Source organism: Protomyctophum parallelum, assembly GCF_964188405.1.
Source record: "Protomyctophum parallelum genome assembly, chromosome: 7".
Classification (NCBI taxonomy): domain Eukaryota; kingdom Metazoa; phylum Chordata; class Actinopteri; order Myctophiformes; family Myctophidae; genus Protomyctophum; species Protomyctophum parallelum.
The window spans coordinates 3,293,652-3,313,878 of record NC_139705.1 but is presented as its reverse complement, the minus strand read 5'-3'; the positions used below and the strand labels follow the sequence as shown (position 1 = coordinate 3,313,878).

At 42.4% G+C, this 20,227-nt stretch overlaps 2 protein-coding genes across 2 annotated transcripts in view; both read right to left on the bottom strand.

Annotated features, from left to right (window-relative positions):
• The window catches only part of LOC310862217 (ubiquitin-conjugating enzyme E2 variant 1), a 199,878-nt gene that overhangs the window by 29,124 nt on the left and 150,527 nt on the right, over nucleotides 1–20,227 (bottom strand). The gene's annotated exons all lie outside the window — the stretch shown is intronic.
• LOC310861217 (solute carrier family 52, riboflavin transporter, member 3-A-like) lies at nucleotides 843–12,723 on the bottom strand. Its single transcript, XM_083768572.1, has 7 exons — nucleotides 12,664–12,723; nucleotides 8,038–8,275; nucleotides 6,008–6,317; nucleotides 5,053–5,244; nucleotides 3,782–4,026; nucleotides 1,656–1,779; nucleotides 843–1,077 (listed from the first exon to the last, which is right to left on the bottom strand). The coding sequence occupies exons 2-7, from the start codon at nucleotides 8,265–8,267 to the stop codon at nucleotides 865–867; spliced, it is 1,314 nt and encodes a 437-aa protein (XP_083624698.1). The 5' UTR covers nucleotides 8,268–8,275; nucleotides 12,664–12,723; the 3' UTR covers nucleotides 843–864.

The window sequence follows — 20,227 nt, the reverse complement described above, 5'->3', positions numbered from 1 at the left end:
ACTGAACAACCAATATGTCAATTTGAAGCTATGACTCCCTGCTTTGATCTGAAATGAAAAAACAAAAATTCAAAAAAATCCAATGGCAGTCAAATTTGGTCACATATGTTGCATCCTGTAACATGGCATATGGTGGTATACTGTCTGTATGTTGTATCGTGCATTTCTATGAGACGTGATCAGCCTGTGCAGCATCAAAGTGCAGTGATGGAAGGTGGAAGCTGTGGTGGATGTATATAGGACTGCAACTATATCCATGACTTTCTAAGCCATTACTCTACATTACTTTGCGATTCATCACATTTTTATTTCTCAACAAATTGATTAACATCATAGCCCCATGTTATATCCGATAATTTGGAAATTATGTAATCGGCCCCCGATTTCTGATCACATATCACATAAAAATAAAAGCATAAAATAACATTAAAATAATAGTAAAAACATAAAACAACATTAAAATAATAGCAAAAAAAAGCCTAAAACATTGAGGGCATGAATAAACACAGAGAAAAAGAGAAAATAAAAAAGGTTAAAGCTATCTACAGAGGCTGCCTGTCTAAGCCGTTGGCCCATAGAAGCAGAAGGCTGCTTCACTGCGCTATAGGCACTTGGAGCAGGTCAGCAGTAGAAGACCTGAGGCGGTTTGGGCCGGTTTGGGACATATCTAGGCAGGCAGTCATAGAGGTAGGAAGGAGCCAGACCATTGAGAGCTATATAAACAAGTAAAATATACGTTTAAAGTAAATCCTGAAAACTACTGGAAGCCAATGTAGTGAAGCCAAACCGGAGTAATATGTTCTCTGATAGTAACTTTAGTTAAAGCCACATTTTTGAACAAGTTGAACCAATAGAACTATACTGTCATAGAGGACATGCAGTGTTGCAGAGGTCTCCGGACTTGAACAGGTGAAACACATTGACCAGTGGGAACATAGTGACCGAGCCGACCAGCGAGCCGATCTGTGCCGCGGCGCCGCACCACACGAGGGCGCTGTGGCTCCTGTCTCTCAAGATGACTCCCACCATCACCTTCACGAAGGACAGACTTCCGGTGAAGGAAACCCACGACACCACCTGGAGGTGAACACACCAGAGTTACCGTGTCAGTCAGTCAGTCAGTCAGTCTACTCGCAAAGGGAGCCGCTCAAACATTTTGCGTGCGTTAATGTCCCCGACGTCGATGAGGGAGGCGGAGGAACGAGGCCAACGTGTCGTGCGGCGCTCCCCTCCCGCTTTCTCTACATCTGACCTCACAGGCCTTTAACCCCTTGTGGTGTTATGTTATGATTTAGCTATTGAAAAATAGCAGATCTACAAGCTCATAGCGCGCCACCGAGTGGCGCGCTGCGAGCTTGTAGGTCTGCTATTTTTGAAAAATCGAAGAACGACTGACATAGAAACATAGCTTTTTCAGAAAAGTGTCAGGATTTGGAAGACGTGTTTTGATCAAAAAAGGTCAAAATTGGTTAAATCCTCTGAACAGACCTTGATTGAACTGTAGCCTATACTTCCCAGTGCTTTTTTCCCCCTGCAAACTGTCGTACTATGAAGTATTCAATGAATCAAATCAGTCACATGGTCCTCCAGACAGACAGGAAGATGCTAGGGGGTGGTAGGTACATGGTTCTATGTTCTATATCATCCACACTTACAATGAGAGCCTCTCCTATGGTAGAGTTGTGAAGCAGGGGACAAGGACTCATGGCCGCCATGGCCATGTTGTAGCCTCCGAACCCAGAGCCCAACACACCGAGTACACCTAAGAAGACCAGAGACCTGCAAACAATGCAAAGGACACGATACGTTTACTCCTTAGCAGTGCTTTTTGATTGATTGAAATATTTATTCACAGTTTGCAGAATTACAGTAGGCTACAATTCAAGCACAACTCAATACAAAGACTGTTAACTGTGAGTGGACGACCCAATAAACTAAGCATTACACTTGTTTACAAGAGGGTCCACCTTGTGCAATTCATCAAAACATTTAGAGACGTACAAATATACACTTCTATAAAGCCAAAGAGCAGAACGGGAATTCATCAAAAAGGAGGTAAAAAGGGAAAAGAAACAGGGGGGGGGGGGGGGGGGAGTCAAGGGATTTGCATGTCTTAATGACTGTTGGTAGGGCGTTCCACATTTTGGTGGCATAGGAGCGAAAATAATTTAGTCCCTTGTTTGTGCCGAATCTGGGTTGCACTTGCACATGGTTTGTTGAACTCCCTCTGGTGTTGTGGGTGTGGACTTTGTTGACATTAAGGAAGTATTTAGACAGGTACATGGGTATCTTGGTGGTGTATCGAATCTTGTGGACTAGACCCATTGCAAGATGCTGTACTCTGTCTTCGACCCTAAGCCATTCCAGCCTGTCAAAGTGGGCAGGGGTGAGGTGGGTTCGGGGGGTGAGGCCAAGTAGGAGCCTGACAAGTTTGTTTTGGGAAGTCTGGAGCCTTGTTTTAAGGGCCTGTGGTACCAAGAGGTGCATGCATAGTCGAAGAAACCTTGTACGAGGGCTCCTGTTAGGGTCTTCAAGGTGTTTTTGTTGACCAGTGAGGAGATCCTGTAAAGGAATCTTGTTCTTTGGTTGACTTTTTTGAGCTACCAACTATCAATATTTCAACAAGCAACTTAAATGAAAAACAAACCCAAAGATGCTTATAATGAGCAGAGCAGACATAGCAACACTGGTGACCAGTACAGTATTAGCCTGTTTGGAAATTGGAAACAACACAGCCAAGTACATCAATGTTGATTTTGTCGACTAAAACTGTGACGAAAAATGATCGTCGACTACTTAATTGTTTCATTGAAAAAAACTAAGCTATGATGACTAAAACTAAGACTAAATATATTGACAATTTCATCAGCAAATATAAACTATACTAAAATGTTAGGGAGGGACTAGTGGAGAAGAGATCCAGCAGAATGTTTGGTTGCGCATGGGTGTTGTAGCCTACTCTGAAAATAGCTTGTACATTGGCATGCAACCAAGTGTAAAATCAGGAATTACGATGCCAGCAAGGTCCGCCAAATTATTGTTTTACTAAATCAACTGTACATTTAGTTGACCAAAATCTTATGATATTTATTTTACTAAAACTAGACTATAACACTAAAACATTGCAGATGACTGAAATATGACAAAAACTTAATTTTATTCAAAACACTATGGGCTCCATTTTCGTCACCGCTAAACCCCTTATCCCTAAACTTCTTTGCCTTTTTTACTACTATGAAAAACATTTTTGAATAGTTGACATGGCCAGTCTACAAGCTCACAACGTGTCAATGTAGATTGCTATAGTTGAACTATTCAAAAATGTTTTTCAAAATAGTAAAACAAAAAAGGCAAAAAAGTTTAGGGATAAGGGGTTTAGCAGCGGTGACGAAAATGGAGCCCTATAGGACTGAAACAAAATAAAACATTCAAAACCATGTGCAACACTGCAGGACAGTAGGCCTATTATTATAATTAATCATTAATAATATAATAATTATTGTGGGCGGCTGTGGCTCAGGAGGTAGAGCAGGTCGTCCAATGATCCGTGGGTCGGCGGTTCGAATCCCGGCTCCTCCTGTCCACATGTCGAAGTGTCAATGAGTCGGTCGGTGTGAGCTGTGCCACCGTTGATGTGCGAATGTGGGAAGTGAGGACGCTGGCGTCGACTGTTCGCCGCTTCACCTCCCAATGTATGACTGAATGAACTGTTGTAAAGCGCTTTGAGCACTTGGAAAAGCGCTATGAAAATGCAATTCATTATTATTATTATTATTATTACCTGTTTGGAAAGAACATGGCAACGACGCAGGCCAGCGGGTTGGCCACAGATGCCAGGGCAGCAGAGAGGTGGTAGGCCAGGTTGCCGTAGGGCATGCAGGAGTAGGTCTGCACCGACGGCAGCAGCCCGTTGCTGGCCGCGTTGACCCACACCACCAGGCAGTAGATGAAAGCCAGCTGGTAGACCGAGTGTTTGGGCTTGGCCAGCAGAGGCCTGGACTGACCGCTGTCCTCACTCTGCTGCTGCTGCTGCTGCTGCTGGGCCTTCACATCCTGGGCTGGACATCCTGCTGGACATGTGGAGGAATAGAAGTATAGCTTTTTACTTAACCCATTTTGGTGTTCATAGCATTCTGTTCTACTTTAGCTATTGAAAAATAGCAGACCTACAAGCTCGTAGCGCGCCACCGAGTGGCGCGCTACAAGCTTGTAGGTCTGCTATTTTTGAAAAGTCGTGAAAATGTGGCGCAAGTCTTTGAATATATATTTCAGAGCGAACATTTTTAACTAAAATATTGGCTTCTGGGGGGGTGCCTGGAACTACATATTTTGAGATGGGGGGTCCGTGGCCCAATAGAGATAATTCTGGGGGTCCTTGACATGAAAAAGGTTGAGCACCGCTGACATAGAAACATGGGTTTTTCAGAAAAAAAAGTTAGAAGCCTTTTTTTATCGACCTCAGTCCAAAATGGGTTAAAGGAGTAGTTCACACAAATTATGACTTGTTTCCTATCAATTATACACCCCATGAAGCCTTGAATTCATGGGAGATTTGTTTTTATGGCATTCCTGAGCCAATAGTTTGATGACCGGCGGAGTCTCAGGTGTCCTAATGAGTCTCCTACTGACCTGATGACCGGCGGAGTCTCAGGTGTCCTAACGAGTCTCCTACTGACCTGATGACCGGCGGAGTCTCAGGTGTCCTAATGAGTCTCCTACTGACCTGATGACCGGCGGAGTCTCAGGTGTCCTAATGAGTCTCCTACTGACCTGATGACCCGCTCATCAAAGTATTGGCTCAGGAATGCGACGAAAACAAAAACAAATCTCCATGAATTCAAGGCTTCATGCAGGGTGTATAATTGATGTATTTTTTTTTAAAGCAGTGGCTTTTTAATTTCGAGGAAAAGCTATAATTCTGAGAGTGTACAAATGGAACGAAATGAGAAATGGGACACTAAAGTGTCTGTTTCTCTAAGACTACAGGGTGTAAGTGGTTAAATACAGTACTGGGCTAAGTAGTAAATATACTCAGTTACTTTCCCCCACTACACACGCTGGGTTGTCCAGGCCCGAGGGGACGGACGCCACGGCGCCTGCAGACACCAGGTTGGCGGTGGACAGGTCGTAGACGGTGCCAGGGAGTCTGTCCAGCGCGCAGAAAGCCGCCAGGCTCACGCACATCATGGCCGCCAAGAAGAAGAAGAAGATCTCCGTGGAGAAGTGCGGAGGGAGATACTGCGTCTGCAGAATCGGATTCAGTTGTGTTGTCATTTTGTCACCATGCAGGTTTTTACAGGTGTATTTTTGAGTAGACGTTTTAGACAATTTTCAAAAGATCTTTTTATACATTTGAAAACTTGTATAAAGATGGAGCATTCTGCATAATGAGTACTTTTACTTTTGGTACTTTATGTACATTTTGAATTTCCGGACTTTCACAGTTTGTGTAACAGACTATTTCTACATTGCAGTATTTATACTTTTACTTAACCCATTCTGGGCGGGAACCCCTTTTGGTGTTTTAACTAACTAACTAACTAACTATATGTTATACTTTAGCTATTGAAAAATAGCAGATCTACAAGCTCATATAAGTGCGCCACCGAGTGGCGCGCTTACGAGCTTGTAAGTCTGCTATTTTTGAAAAATCTTGAAAATGTGTCACAAATCTTTGAATATTTAGTTAGTCATAAGGCTGCAGCAGGAATGTATTGAGGTGTTGGAGTTAGACATAAAGAAAAAATCACACCCGTGTGAACTGAGTGGTACAATCCCCCCCACCTCTCTCTCTCTCTCTCTCTCTCTCTCTCTCTCTCTCTCTCTCTCTCTCTCTCTCTCATTAGCATCACTATGCCTCTCTCTGTTTCTGGCGCCCCCTACTGGTACTAATAAGTCACACACTCGTGCTCATTAACGTCACATAAGCGGATACATAGTCACATAGTCACGGACATTGCTGGTTGTAGGAGTGGTTGCACCACTCAAAAAGTAGCACACGATATACCTGCAACGAGCTGGAGTCCGCGGTGGCATTGGTGACGTTGGCGCACGTGGCGATGCCGACGCCCTGCGCCAGCGCCACCAGGCCGGGCAGCAGGCCGCTGAGCCCCTCGCCGATGAAGAAGGTGGTGACGTAGTGCGCGGGGAGCCGCGCCATGAACGGCAGGAAGGTGACGGACGAGGTGCAGTCCACCAGCGCCAGGAAGAAGGTGATGACAAAGAAGGCAGTGCTGCGTTTAGCTCCGCCCACCACCGTGGTCCGGTCCCAGAAGAAGGCCAGCAGGAAGCAGGACACCACGCCGATGGACAGGATGCTGGGAGAAAGTACCAAAAAGTATCAATACAATTTACAATTTAGGCATTTAGCAGACGCTCTTAATCCAGAGCGATTTACAGTAAACAAGAACAAAACATGCAGGTAATACTGTTACATCAACTGTGCGACCTCTTTCGGTCATCATGACCATAGGTGAGAGTAGTAACGAAGTTTGCTCGGTAGACAGAGAGCTTTCCCTTCTGCCTCAGCTCTCTTTTCGTCACAACAGTGTGCGGTACAGCGACTGCAATACCGCCCCTGCTGCTCCGATTCTCCGGCTAACCTCCTTCTCCGTCCTTCTCCGTCCTCCCCTCACTCGTGAACAAGACCCCGAGATACTTCGACTCCTTCACCTGGGGCAATGTCTCATTCCCTACTTGGACTGCACCATTCCATCGGTTTCCTGCTGAGAACCATGGCCTCAGATGCTGATTCTCACCCCGCTGCCGTACACTCTGTGTCTGTGAACCGGGTCCAGTGAGAGCTGAAGGTCTTGGACAATTTACAATTTAGGCATTTAGCAGACGCTCTTAACCCATTGATGCCTGAGGCCGAATCTGGGAACGCCTTCTAGGGCCTGACCTAAGGTTTCTGAAAACCTTCAAATTCTGATGATTTTTTTAAAAATAGTTATGTTGCTACATGTATAGCAATAGCTGATGAGACACAGAGAGCGCGCCGGCATCAAGGGTAGAACAACGTATACGTTGCACCAGGCGTCAATGGGTTAATCCAGAGCGACTTACATTAGGCAAGAACAAAAAAGCATGGGAATACATCACATAAAAAGCATTTATCATGAAACATGCGTAAGCTAAGAAAGTAACAGTGGAATATCTATATAATGAAACTATACATATAAACTATACATATACTATACTATGCTATACATACAGTATGTACTATGACGTGCTATGACTACATACAATGCAATTATAGTGCTGTCTACATAACATGCTATAAGTCTGTATCAAGTGCTATCTAAGTCTACAGAAATGCTATCTAAGGGGGTAGGGTAAGTGCTATGGGCCATGATGGAGTCTGAAAAGGTGGGTTTTCAGACTACGGCGGAAGATTGGGAGTGAGGCTGCAGTTCTGACTGCAATGGGAAGTGCATTCCACAGATTTGGAGCCAGAAGGGAGAAGAGTTTGGGACGTGTGGAGCGTTGTCCCGGCGTTCTTAGTGAGGGTACTTCCAGCTTCCCTGGACAGATGGTGCCATCAGGACCACATCCTCTGCAAAAAGCCGTGAAGCAATCGAGATCCTGTCCATGAAAATCACAAACAGGATAGGGTGACAATGCGCAGCCCTGGCGGAGGCCAACCCCCGCCGGAAACGAATCCGATTTAGTCCCGAGCACACGGACAACAGCTCTCGTTTGGGGTGTACAGAGAACCTCCTCCCGGGGGACCCAGTCATATGCCTTCTCCAAATCCACAAAACACATGTAGGTCTACCAGAAACCTGGCCATATCTGGTCAGTTGTTCCACGGCCAAATGACCAAATGACTGTAACTACTTAATATTCACCAAAACCAGACCAGAACTCCCACCACAGGACTCAGGCAATCGATGAATCCCTTTGCAACCACTATATAAATTGCAAGTATTTCCTACAGCTTTATAAGTCCAAAAATCAGAATTATCCCTTTTTTGTGTGTTCAACCGTGACCTAAAATGTCATGCCAATCCCGCTATACTCATACACACAGTATACCTGTAGATGACGGCGTTCTCTCTCAGCAGGCCCGGTCGCACTTTGTGCATGACGGTGACCAGCAGGGGGCCCAGGTTGGCCAGTTGGATGATGACCGTCAGGTAGGACGGCAGCTCCCAGCCCTCCGGGAGGACGTTGACGATGAGTGGCAGCTCCACCCACAGGCCGTTGACCGCCACCCAGGAGCCCAGGCCGAACGCACAGGCCAGGAGATGGACCAGCAGAGCCATGCCGAGGTCTGGGGGAAGACGCCAGTGTTGTTTATTTAAGTGAACGTATTTCAACACTGCAATAAAGAAACGCTCTTTAGTCTTTACATGTAAAAAAATCCGGAATTCAAAATGTACTTGAGTAAAAGTAAGTATTAATTGGCATCAAAACTTTTTTTTCAAAAGTAAAACAATCTTTTGAAAATAGCAGATCTACAAGTTTTTTCCTTTTTTTTCCACACTCACCACCTGAACCCTATAGCAACCCACGAGGCGTTGTGTGCTTGTAGATCTGGTGTTTTCAGCCAAGAGATTTGGTGTAGAGGGAAAAAAGAGCAGGGACGAACAGACAGAGCCCAAGGTCAAGTTTACTATTGAGGGTTTATGTCTGAAAAATAATTAACATGAATCCACCCGGTGTAAAAAAACCCATTCATTAACACGACACTGATATGACAGTGCTGTCATACAATTCTATGAAGCTCTGTATAATCTATGAAAAAGTTTAATCTGCAGCACAATTTTATAGAATGTGTAGTGTGGGGTCCCTACTTCATCTCTCTCTCTCTCTCTCTCTCATCTAATAGGGGTCCATGGCCTGAAAAACATTGAAGACACCTGCTCTAGCACCCGCTTAGAATGTCATCAACCGATAATCACCAGTAGGTTACTTATCAAGACGATCTTATCGACCTATACTGGGAGCCTACTGTGGGAGCCTAATATCGTTTGATGATCCGCTAGCTCTAGTCTCTCGAGCAAGACTGTTGACTCACACAAATTCCTCCTTGCAAAAGGAAGCGCTGAAAACGATCAGACAGTTGTCGCCCCCCCTCCCCACCTAATTTCGTCCGTGCAGTCGTGTAAATTCTTCCCACAAATCAAATTAGTTTAAGCATAGCAGTCGGAGATTGTAGAATAGTTGTCTGGCTACACGCAAGACTATATCGATACTCCAACTGTGGCTGGATGACCTAGAGAAGAAAGTTTCTAAACGGGTTACAGTTCAAACACCCATCGGCCAAAAGCAACACATCCTCCTTTTTGTTGATTTATTCTTAAAATGGGCTCTGACTACAGGGGTTTTATACTAAATGTACAAATGTAGGCATTTAGCAGACACTCGTAATACATAACGAATTACAGTAAGCAAGGAAAACACTGTGTTACATCAAATGCATAGAGATAGTGATCTAGGATCATATGTAAATCAAGAACCTAACTTCAGTATAAACAGGCCTACCAAGAGAAAAAATCAATACTCTGTACACTGAGACTACTACAGTACACATTATAGGATGGACGGACGGAGTGCAAAACATACTCTCTCCACATGCCTTCGGCCTGGTGGAGACAATAATCACACTGATCTTATAGCAGGACTGGAATTATGGTTCAAATCAAAACAATATGCGATTGGATGCTGACATGGCCTCTGCTATATTACTTACTTGTGATACTTTTGTGTGATGCTGTAGTCAGTGTAGTGTGATCAAGTGGGGCATTCATTTACGAAACATGGACATAGGGTTTTCAATCCTTGTATTTTGGTGTTTAAAATATAAATGAACATTTGCCAATCATGCAATCGACCAGGGTTTAACTAGCTTTAACTTCACAGAGATCTGTGTGCCACAAGCATGCAGTTTATCTCAGTGTTCATGGTGTCCAACATTGGAATGTTAGGGCCGATTCATACTCCTATTTTATAGCCGAATAAAAGTCGGTTTGGCTCTGTAGAGCCTACAATGTGACGTCATTTGAGGTTCGGGGGGGGGGGGGGGGGGGGGGGCAGGTCCTAAAGTCGGCTCTTCGGTGCTACTGAAATCATTTCGGCACTACAGCGCCGAAACAGCGGTAAAATTGGAGTATGAATCGGCCCTTACAGTTTGTATTTCTGTTTGCCTTTCAGGCTCCATAACCACAAATTGCACAAGGCAGATATGTTCCGGTGATAAAATGGCCACACACCTAATCAAAAAAGTCAACCAAAGAACAAGATTCCTTTACAGGATCTCCTCACTGGTCAACAAAAACACCTTGAAGACCCTTACAGGTACAAGGTTTCTTCGACTATGCATGCACCTCCTGGTACCACAGCACCTCTAAAGCCCTTAAAACTAGGCTCCAGACCTCCCAAAACAAACTGGTCAGGCTACTACTTGGCCTCACTTCCCGAACCCACCGAACCCCTGCCCACTTTGACAGGCTGGAATGGCTTAGGGTTGACGACACAGCATCTTCAATTGGTCTGGTCCACAATATTCTATACACCACAAAGATACCCATGTACCTGTCTAAATACTTCCTTAATGTCAACGAAGTCCACACCCACAACACCAGAGGGAGTTCAACAAACCATGTGCAACCCAGATTCGGCACAAACAAGGGACTAAATTAATTTAGTTCCTATGCCACCAAAATGTAGAACGCCCTATCAACAGTCATTAAGACACGTGAATCCCTTGACTCCTTCAAAACCGCCCTCAAAGGGCACCTACGGACGGCTGCAATTAGAAACTGGCCCCCGTACAATCTGAATCCCCCACGCCAAATGTGGCGGGAACCCCTTTTGGTGTTTTAACTAAGCATTATGTTATACTTTAGCTATTGAAAAATAGCAGATCTCCTGGTACCACAGCACCTACAAGCTCATAGCGTGCGAGCTTGTAGGTCTGCTATTTTTAGAAAAATCGTGATAATGCAGCACAAATCTTAGAATATATATTCTTTCAGAATAATTTTATTTATTTTGACGTCAGGTCTAAATGGGTTAATTGAAAATATTGTGTAAACAAACAAACAAACTAATTAATTTACACAACACTGATGGTATAGTTGCTATAAAGTCTATAGCTTTGAAATAAATGAAAAAGGTTTAATCTGCAGCAATATTTGCAACATGCAATATTACTCTCAAATATCAAATGAAGACATTTAATAATAGATTTAAAATCCCTTTGCTTCCAGGCTGTGTTACAGGGAACAAAGTGAAGGCTTTGGATGTGATGGAATGTGTGAGATCAGAATGTTGTGTCCAGTCAGGTTAACTGTTAATAAATAAATCAATCAATCAAACATTAACCACTTAAGCCAATTCAGAAAATAGCTGGGAAAAAAGGCACCAAGCTTGTATATCGGCTGTTTTCCACAAGAAAGAGTACAGAGCCAAAGGCCAAGTATTGAGGGCTGAGTGATTAAATGTCTGAAAATACACATTAAAATGAATCCAGCATATTCATTGAAAATATTGTGTAAACAAACAAACAAAAAAAATGCATTCATTAACACTGATGGTAGTTGTTATAAAGTATATATCTTTGAAATAAATGAAAAAGGTTTAATCTGCAACATAATTTTATACAATATGTAGTGGGGCTCCCTACTTCATCTACTCTCTCTCTCTCTCTCTCTCTCTCTCTCTCAGCTATGGGGTCCTTGGGGTGAAAAACTAGTATAAGTTAAAGTCCTTAAAGATGGAGTGCCGTGATTTTTTTCCACCCTAAAACACGATCATCAGTTATTAGTATTATTATTATTATTATTATTTAAGGAGGAAGAATCTCTTAAGAAATTGTACAGTATTGTTAAAATGTATTTATGTGGACATGCCCACCAGTACATTAAGTACCGGTATGCCTGGTGGGTGCACTGAAGCCACACCCACAGCTGTTGTTGTATGTTAAAGGGGGAGGGGTTAGGGGATGATATTGTGTGTATGTCACTATGACACTGTTTTTTCAAGACATCATTGCACATAACAACCACACCAAGGGGTCTAATGAAGTAAACATAAACACATGACTAACTGGGGAAAATACAAAAATCACAGCACTCCATCTTTAAAGAAGAAACGTCCTGAATGGAAAACACTATGACGTGACTGGAAAGTGTTTGTGAGGTTATCCCAGAATGACCTCATCACAGCACAGTTGCTGTGCTGCTTAATGTGGATTAATTACAGATTAACATTCCCATTCCTATAGCTTTTATACCTTTTACATATTTGATATTTTGCTAGTGATGTCTTTTGTTTTAGCATAAGAGAGTGAGTTACCATGTCACACACTTTATGTACATTTGATATTTCATATTTTAAACTTGATTTCAGTTTGTGAATATTTCCATCCACTATTTTTATACCAGCATGCTGTGAACTTGTGTCGTGACAATGACACTGAATGACAATTGCCCATTTGATGCCATAAACACAATAGTCTGGTTAATTATTTACAATTTAGCTAATAGCTATAGACAAATCCATGGAGTGTAGGAAATCAATGCTGACGTGTCAAGCTGCACTTAACATGCAACACCTCAGCAATGGCTGCGCCCAGGGCACCCTATCTGTGGATTTGTATATATTTAGCTATAAAATCATATAAGCACCATGTTGTTGTATGATGGTGTTACTTACGAAAACAGCAGATCTACAAGCTGACAACGAGTTGCACTGCGATGCAATGCAGCATTTGATTGTTTTCTGTTTTGTTTATACTGAACAAATTCTGAAAAACGTTTCCTCTTAATGACTTGCCCACTATAGGGAAACTAAAGTATGAGGGAACAGAAAGCTGACAGAAATAGAAAAAGAATGAGTCACATCATTGTCATTATATTGTCAAGCACCCGTTAAAGCTGTGCAGCAACAGGCATGCGTTCAAGATGGACAAGGCCGAGTCTCGTGAGGAGGAAGACAAAATGTAAACATATCTCATGTGATGAGCAGTTAGTTAGTTGTTATAAGCCCTTGTGAAACTGCAGTTTTATGGACAAAACAAATGTGTCCTCATTCTTATACTTAATATTATCCTTAGTATCCTGAATGAGTTCACCTATAATTTCCCAGAAGCATATACATACACATAATGTACAAGGAATAAAATAATTGTACACAGCGTGAAAAGTCGGCAGTATTGAGCAGTACACAGTGCAACTTCATTTGTAGTACTATATAGGATGAATACTCACACAGGTGGTGCTGTTGTTATGACGTGTATACGGTTATCTGTCATCTTACATGGTTGTAGCAGAGTCATTCACAAACACACACTGGCCAAGCAACAATGCCTTGTGGGTAGTGCAGGTCAGAGTCCAGCCTACTAGTCAACACTACATAATGTGGCTGCACGAGACCTCTGTGTGTGTGTGTGTGTGTGTGTGTGTGTGTGTGTGCGTGTGTGTGTGTGTGTGTGTGTGTGCGTGCGTGCGTGCATGTCTGTCTGTCTGTCTGTCTGCCTGCCTATTATTTATTAATGATGTATTCTTCAACACAGCATCTTATTATATTATATTATATTATATTATATTATATTATATTATATTATATTATATTATATTATATTATATTATATTATATTATATTATATTGGGAACCATTGTGGAGGGTAAGATAAATGCATGTGCTGTACATGTAAATGTTGCACACACATGCACACTGAATGCCCAACAATGCACCGTGTTGTTCATGAGTGGTTGGGTTAGTTTTCAAACGGCCGGGTGGTGGACTCAGACAGTCAGTTCACAGGCCCCTTTCTCTCCGGGACTGTGAAACCGTCATGAATCTCAGTCAGTATTCACAGCAAAGTTTACGAAGTCCACCGCGGAGCGTCTCACCAACTCCATGATGAATCTGCACGGCAACGGCAAGAAGCTGATGGCCGTGCGCATCGTCAAGCACGCCTTCGAGGTCATCCACCTGCTGACAGGAGAGAACCTCCAGGTACTGGTGATAAGACCTCCTGCTGACAGGAGAGAACCCCCTCCAGGTACTGGTGATAAGTGCTGGTCATAATGGAGTATATAATAGAGAACCCCCTCCAGGTACTGGTGATAAGTGTTGGTCATAATGCATTACAAAAGTCCCTGCAAAACTAAAGTGGACCCATGATGACACTTGACAATGATTATTGCTGTCATTTTTATTCTGGCCAAAAACTGGACACTGGGAGAAGGTTATAATCAAAATATGCCGTAGGCCTATCTGGAACACGTCAGGCTATGCTTACCTAATCTTTTCAGAATGAATGTTCAGTTTAATATTTTATTTTTGCATTTTGGAAGCCTATTAAAATAACAAATTGTGCTATATTACTCTCAAATATCAAATGAAGACATTTACTAATAGATAGAACCCTTACTTTAAAATCCTTTTGCTTCCAGGCTGGGAACAAACTGAAGGCTTTGGATGTGATGGAAGGTGTGAGATCAGAACGTTGTACTGTCCAGTCATTAGTGGTCAGGAAGATGAGGATGAAAGGCAACACATGCAACCATCCATCCTTCTTCTATACCACTTATCTGGAATCGGGTTGCAGGGGAAACAGAGATTTCCAGTGGTCCCTCTGATTGAGTAACATTATCCACTTCCCCCCTTGGTGATCCCCATGCGTTCCCGCAGGCCAGTGTGGAGATGTGATCCTTCCATCTGGTCTTTCGTCTGCCAGGGGGTCTGCTAAACCCAGTGAGATGTGCGTAGAGGACCTCCCTGAGGAGACGCTCAGGAGGCATCGTACTAACCAAGCTGGCTCCTTTCCACAGGGTGACTGAACTTCTCAGTTCTTACTTCTTATCCTATCTCTATGGGAGATACACATGCAACCAATTACACTAATTAAACACAAATAGGAGACACAGTGCACCACATTTGCCACTTAAAGAAATGCATGCACACGCACGCACGCACGCACGCACGCACGCACGCACGCACGCACGCACACACACACACACACACACACACACACACACACACACACACACACACACACACACACACACACACACACACACACACACACACACACACACACACACACACACACACACACGCTATTAGTTGTTCAGTCTATGCCAGATCCCGATACCACGTCATTCATCACGTGGTGATATTTCAGTTACAGTCGTACTTTGCTTCAGGGGCAGCGGGTGGCCGGACGGTTTGCGGAGCGGTCTTGATACCGGAAAGGTCGCCAGTTCGAATCCCCAGACCGGCACATTAAAATGACCACCGAAGAAGTGCCCTTGAGCAAGGCATTGGACCCCCTACCATGAAATGTTCTATGAGCAGGGCGTGGCTGTAAACAAGTCCTTGGCTTAGTCCACTTCCCTGGGTAAACAAAGAACTTTGCTTTGCTTTGCTTTGCTATGATGCTTCAGCTGATGTCGCACAACCGCTGTATACTCTCACCGTATTTACACTTATTTATTTTAATAACTTTTTTTTATTTCATTCCTAGATCAGTGGTTCTGAACTTGTTTGTGATGATTCTCGCTGCGTTTAGCTTCTGTTATATTTTGAAGACCTCAAATTCATGACCCCTGAAACCGGAAGTAAAAATCGGTTAATCGGTCATTTTATAGCCTTGATCTTTTTTTATAAATCAAGGCTAGAATTATATATATAATAATAAATATATAATAGGGAGGGGCATGCAGTCCCTATTTGCATCGTTCCCGAGTAGGCACTGTTCTAGTATTGATTCATTTTCTATTTTATTGTTTAACCCATTTTGGGAGGGAACCCCTTTTGGTGTTAGCATTATGTTATGCTTTAGCTATTGAAAAATAGCAGATCTACAAGCTCATAGCGCGCCACGAGCTTGTAGGTCTGCTATTTTTGAAAAATCGAAGAACATCTGTTAATGGCTCTATATCCTGATAAGACATCATTGCTGACAGTGTTTGTTCAGTAGCAGGGGTCTCGCCATCTCTCCAGCTCTTTTAGGGCGGGATAGCACTTTTATCCAATCAGGAGAGACAACAGGGATAAGTGTTGACACAAAGAAATGAGCCGACGATGTTGAAACCGGAGAAGCTGATGAATGGCTATATGCTCTCTCCTGATTGGACGAAATTAGAGCTGGAGAGACCCCCGTTACTAAACAAACACTCTGTAGCAATGATACAATGCAGAGCTAGGACCTCGCCCAAAACACTCTGGGTTTCAAACAGAAAGGATCACTACCAAATGAGAGAAAACTTGTGTATAAATGTACAGCAGGTTATCACTCTGTAGGATTTGTTATACTATTGTTATACCATATTATATCATTCTGGTCGAGTGGAAACTCCATAAATTACTTTTCAGGATTAAAAAAAAGAAAACACAACTTGTTGTGATTTGGCACCGTAATCAAATGTAATTTAATTGAATTAGCCCATTAAGAACTGGAATGCATCTGTGTCACCTTAACCATTTAACTGTTGTTTTAAACTTTAGCTGTTGAAAAATAGCAGATATACAAGCTCATAGCGCGGGACCAAGTGCAGCGATATGAGCTTGTAGATCTGCTATTTTAGAAAAAACGTGAAAATGTGTGCAAATCTTTGAATATAGCCTACCATACCTTCGCAGCAAACATTTTTACTCTGTATCTTTGCTTCTAGGGGGGGTCCCTGGAACAAAATATTTTTAGACAGGCGTCGGCGGTGGAGACATAATGTTTGGGGTCCTTGACATGACATAGTTTGAGAACCACTGATATAGAAGACATAAGACATTTTGTAGAATATAGTCTCAGGTCTTAAAGGAGAATTCCATACTAAAAGGCTTTCTTACCTTTCTTTGTAGTTGTTACGTCCCCACCAAAGAGGTCCAGGTGTTATTTTGTGCAAAAGCTCCTTATTGATATTTTCCCTACTATAAGCCCTAAATGAATTGCATTGAATTAAATGGGAATTGAATGGGGCTATGGGGTGTTGTGCTAATTTGCTTATTTCCATCGCTCAAAATTATAATTTCTTTGTATATATCCTCTCTTCATAATGTAAATAATATCCCAAGCGGCACACTTTACTACTTCTTTCGATGGAAATAAGCGAACTAGCATAACACCCCATAGCCCCATTCAATTCCCATTCAATGCAATGCAATTCATTGAGGGCTTATGGTAGGGAAAATAGCCAATAAGGAGTTTTTGCACAAAAAAACACCTGGACCTCTTTGGTGGGGACGTAACAACTACAAAGAAAGATAAGAAAGCATTCTAGCATGGAATTCACCTTTAATGCCATTTATATCTGGGGACCCATTTATATCTGGGGACCCCCCCCCCCCCTGAAAAATCCTGGCAGATCTGCTTACATTGTGCTGTGAGCTTTTAATTACATCTGCTATTTTTGTTTAGAAATTTATTTGTAAATTAATTCTTTTACATAGGCGGCCAAATTCATATTCATTTGGGGGTCCTTGAGTTGAAAAAGTTTGAGAACCATCGACTGGTTGAGCAAATGTACGTTACTAGAATTAGTCAAGGCAGGATTTCAGAGAATGTGCTTATTTAAAATGCTGAAGGCAAATCGTGTTAATTTATGGCATACATGTTTTCTAGGGGTATTAAGGTCTGCTGAATCCAAATCTGCTGTATGCCAAACTCAAAAATGGATGCTAAGCCCTCAAAATGGACCATTTAAAGATGGCGGCCACCATTATGCTGAAACATAATAAAACGCCTATATTTTTGACTAAACAAGATAGAAATATAGACTGAAGTGTAATTTTTTATGTTTTCATATATGGGAAATACAATTCAATATTCTGATTTGAAATCAAGTGTGAGGAAATTGCTTAAAATGCATACATATTGTGAAAATTGACATTTATTGGCGAATATTTTTCCAACCAACTTTATGCAATAATTGATGTTCCCAATAAGTATTTGTACATAACGTGTACAAGGTAACCAACTCCATAATACTTGTGAAGAAACTGCTTAAAAATAATATTGCATGCCTGTGGTATAAACTGATGGCCTAACTACAATATCAGCCACAAACGGCTTGCTGCTTCTCTATGAATGGTCCAGGCCCTTAAAGGACCACTTCGCCACTATTAAACTTTTTCTGTGTGTTTTTTATCATTAGCATATATGCTAAAACACCCCGGTATATTATCATTGGTGGTCTGTAGCTCCGTGGGCGCACTTTCAAAGCTGTCTACCACCTACGTATTTGTCCCAAAGTGACGTAGGTGGTAGACCCTCGGTAGGCTATCAGAAACTACAAGGGACTGGACAGGTAGGCTTGCCGTAGCTAGCCTAGCCGCGAAGGACACGGTCCCTCGCTATACACAACAACCACCACAACAAACGAAAACAACGAGTCAGTATATGGCTACTCCATGGGAGTTTTTGGACGAGATAATTTTAAATACATATTGGCAGAATCTGCGTTAGGGTCGTTATATTATGAACCAGAAATATACAGAGGAAGGAATGCATTGCGGGGACAACTGCTAGTTGCTGTGGCTGTGTGCTGCTGAATGATGCCTGCTGGAGTAAGCCTGGGACCGAGGCTACTGCTGGAGCGACCTAGCTAGCTAGTATAGCTTTCCCTGGACCAGTGCGTCGCACACAAACTTTTATGCCCAGATAGATTGTTGACTGTTTTACTGAGAAGTGGGGACATGGACTGTTTTACTGAGAAGTGGGGACATGCGTTCAGGATGCCTCAAACTGGAAGTTGCAACCGGAGCCCGATGGACCAAGAGGGACATTCAGATTGAAGTAAGTGTTCAATATGTATTTGTTTTGTGCGTATCGCCACACCGTATTGTTTACATAATTGTCAGAGGCTAGGCACGGCTTCAGTTTACACATTTTCCGTGTTCATTCAACCATTCAATTAAAAACTGTATGGCATGCCATCTGAAGCAATGTATTACTAGCCATGGGTATGGCTCACATCGTCACATGACGCTCTAGCGAGCCCCATATGTGCCCTCCTCTCCCTACACATTCTGAGCGTTCGTATGTTGCAGGACTAGCAATGTAAACATTCAAGTGTTATACCTGTGTCCATTCGCTAGGTCAGCCCATGCCCATATGGGTACAGAATGCTGATGAAGCTGAAGACCTTTGATGGACTGATGGTGAGCCATACATACATACTCAACTCAAACTTTAACAACCTTTATCAACCAAGGTCCTGTAAAATGTAGTAAACATGTCTCACACAGACGGTTTCACACTGTAGTATTGAATTGTATCTGTTAAATCACACTAGCATGGAATTGCCCCCAGATGACAGTGAATTGACTTAACCTTTTGTAATATCTCAAAAGAAAAAATATATCATTACTGCATCAAAAGTAAGCAACAAACTATACTATAAAACTGATAACATTGTACAAATTACTCAAGGTAAAAAAAGGCAATCTTGGTAACATGATTGTGTGAATACTTTCTACAAGTCAGGTTGCCAAGTCTGCTTATTATTATGATTGATATTTGATACTCTGTTGTAGCCTACCTACTAATTTGGTCGGTAAACTTAACAGTCCAATACCCAAGTGTACATCACATGAAACATACTGTACATAGCCTACACACTCAGTTGTCCATTCCAGTAATCATTTAGTGCTTTCACCATTACTGACTCTTGTCTTCTCTTCTCTCACCACAGCATGTGCGTCTCCTCTCCTGGCCAGAAGCTGCTCCAGCGACATGTCATCATGCAGAACCACCTGCCTCAGTGACCTCTGACTAATGCACTTGTATGATTGTAGTTTGTACATGTAGTTTGTTAGTTTCCAGTTCAACCATAGACCCCTGTTTTTATATATATATAATAGATTTATGTAAATCAGTACTATTAAAAGATAGTTGATTTGATGTCAAGTTTGTTTTATTTTTTCTCATGTAGGCCTATTGTATTTATACATTTTGACCAATTCCTAATACTCTGAGGCTCAAACTGTCATGATATTGCATCAAGGGCCACCGTGATACAAATCATTCACATGTCTGTTTATACAAACAAGACCACAATGGAAATAAGTGTGACTTTGTCAGTGAATGTGTTTTATTGTACTGTAACATAGGGTTTAAAAAACAAGGCCACACAGGCAAAGTTTGTCCTCCTACTCAGATTACAAAAATCGGACAGTGTGCAAGAATCCCAGAAGAAAAAGGATCAATATTGCTATATAGAAATACTCTGATACAAGTAAAAGTCCAGAATTAAAAATGTACTTCAGTAAAAGC

What these genes read in the sequence shown, in the direction of transcription:
- LOC310861217 (XM_083768572.1), bottom strand. Translation starts at nt 8,267, where the DNA reads ATGGCTCTGCTGGTCCATCTCCTGGCCTGTGCGTTCGGCCTGGGCTCC. An exon ending in GCCTGGACAACCCAGCGTGT is followed by an intron (nt 4,027 to 5,052) that starts GTAGTGGGGGAA and finishes CAGCAGCAGCAG; the next exon opens with CAGCAGCAGAGTGAGGACAG. An exon ending in GCCATGTTCTTTCCAAACAG is followed by an intron (nt 1,780 to 3,781) that starts GTAATAATAATA and finishes CATTGTTTGCAG; the next exon opens with GTCTCTGGTCTTCTTAGGTG.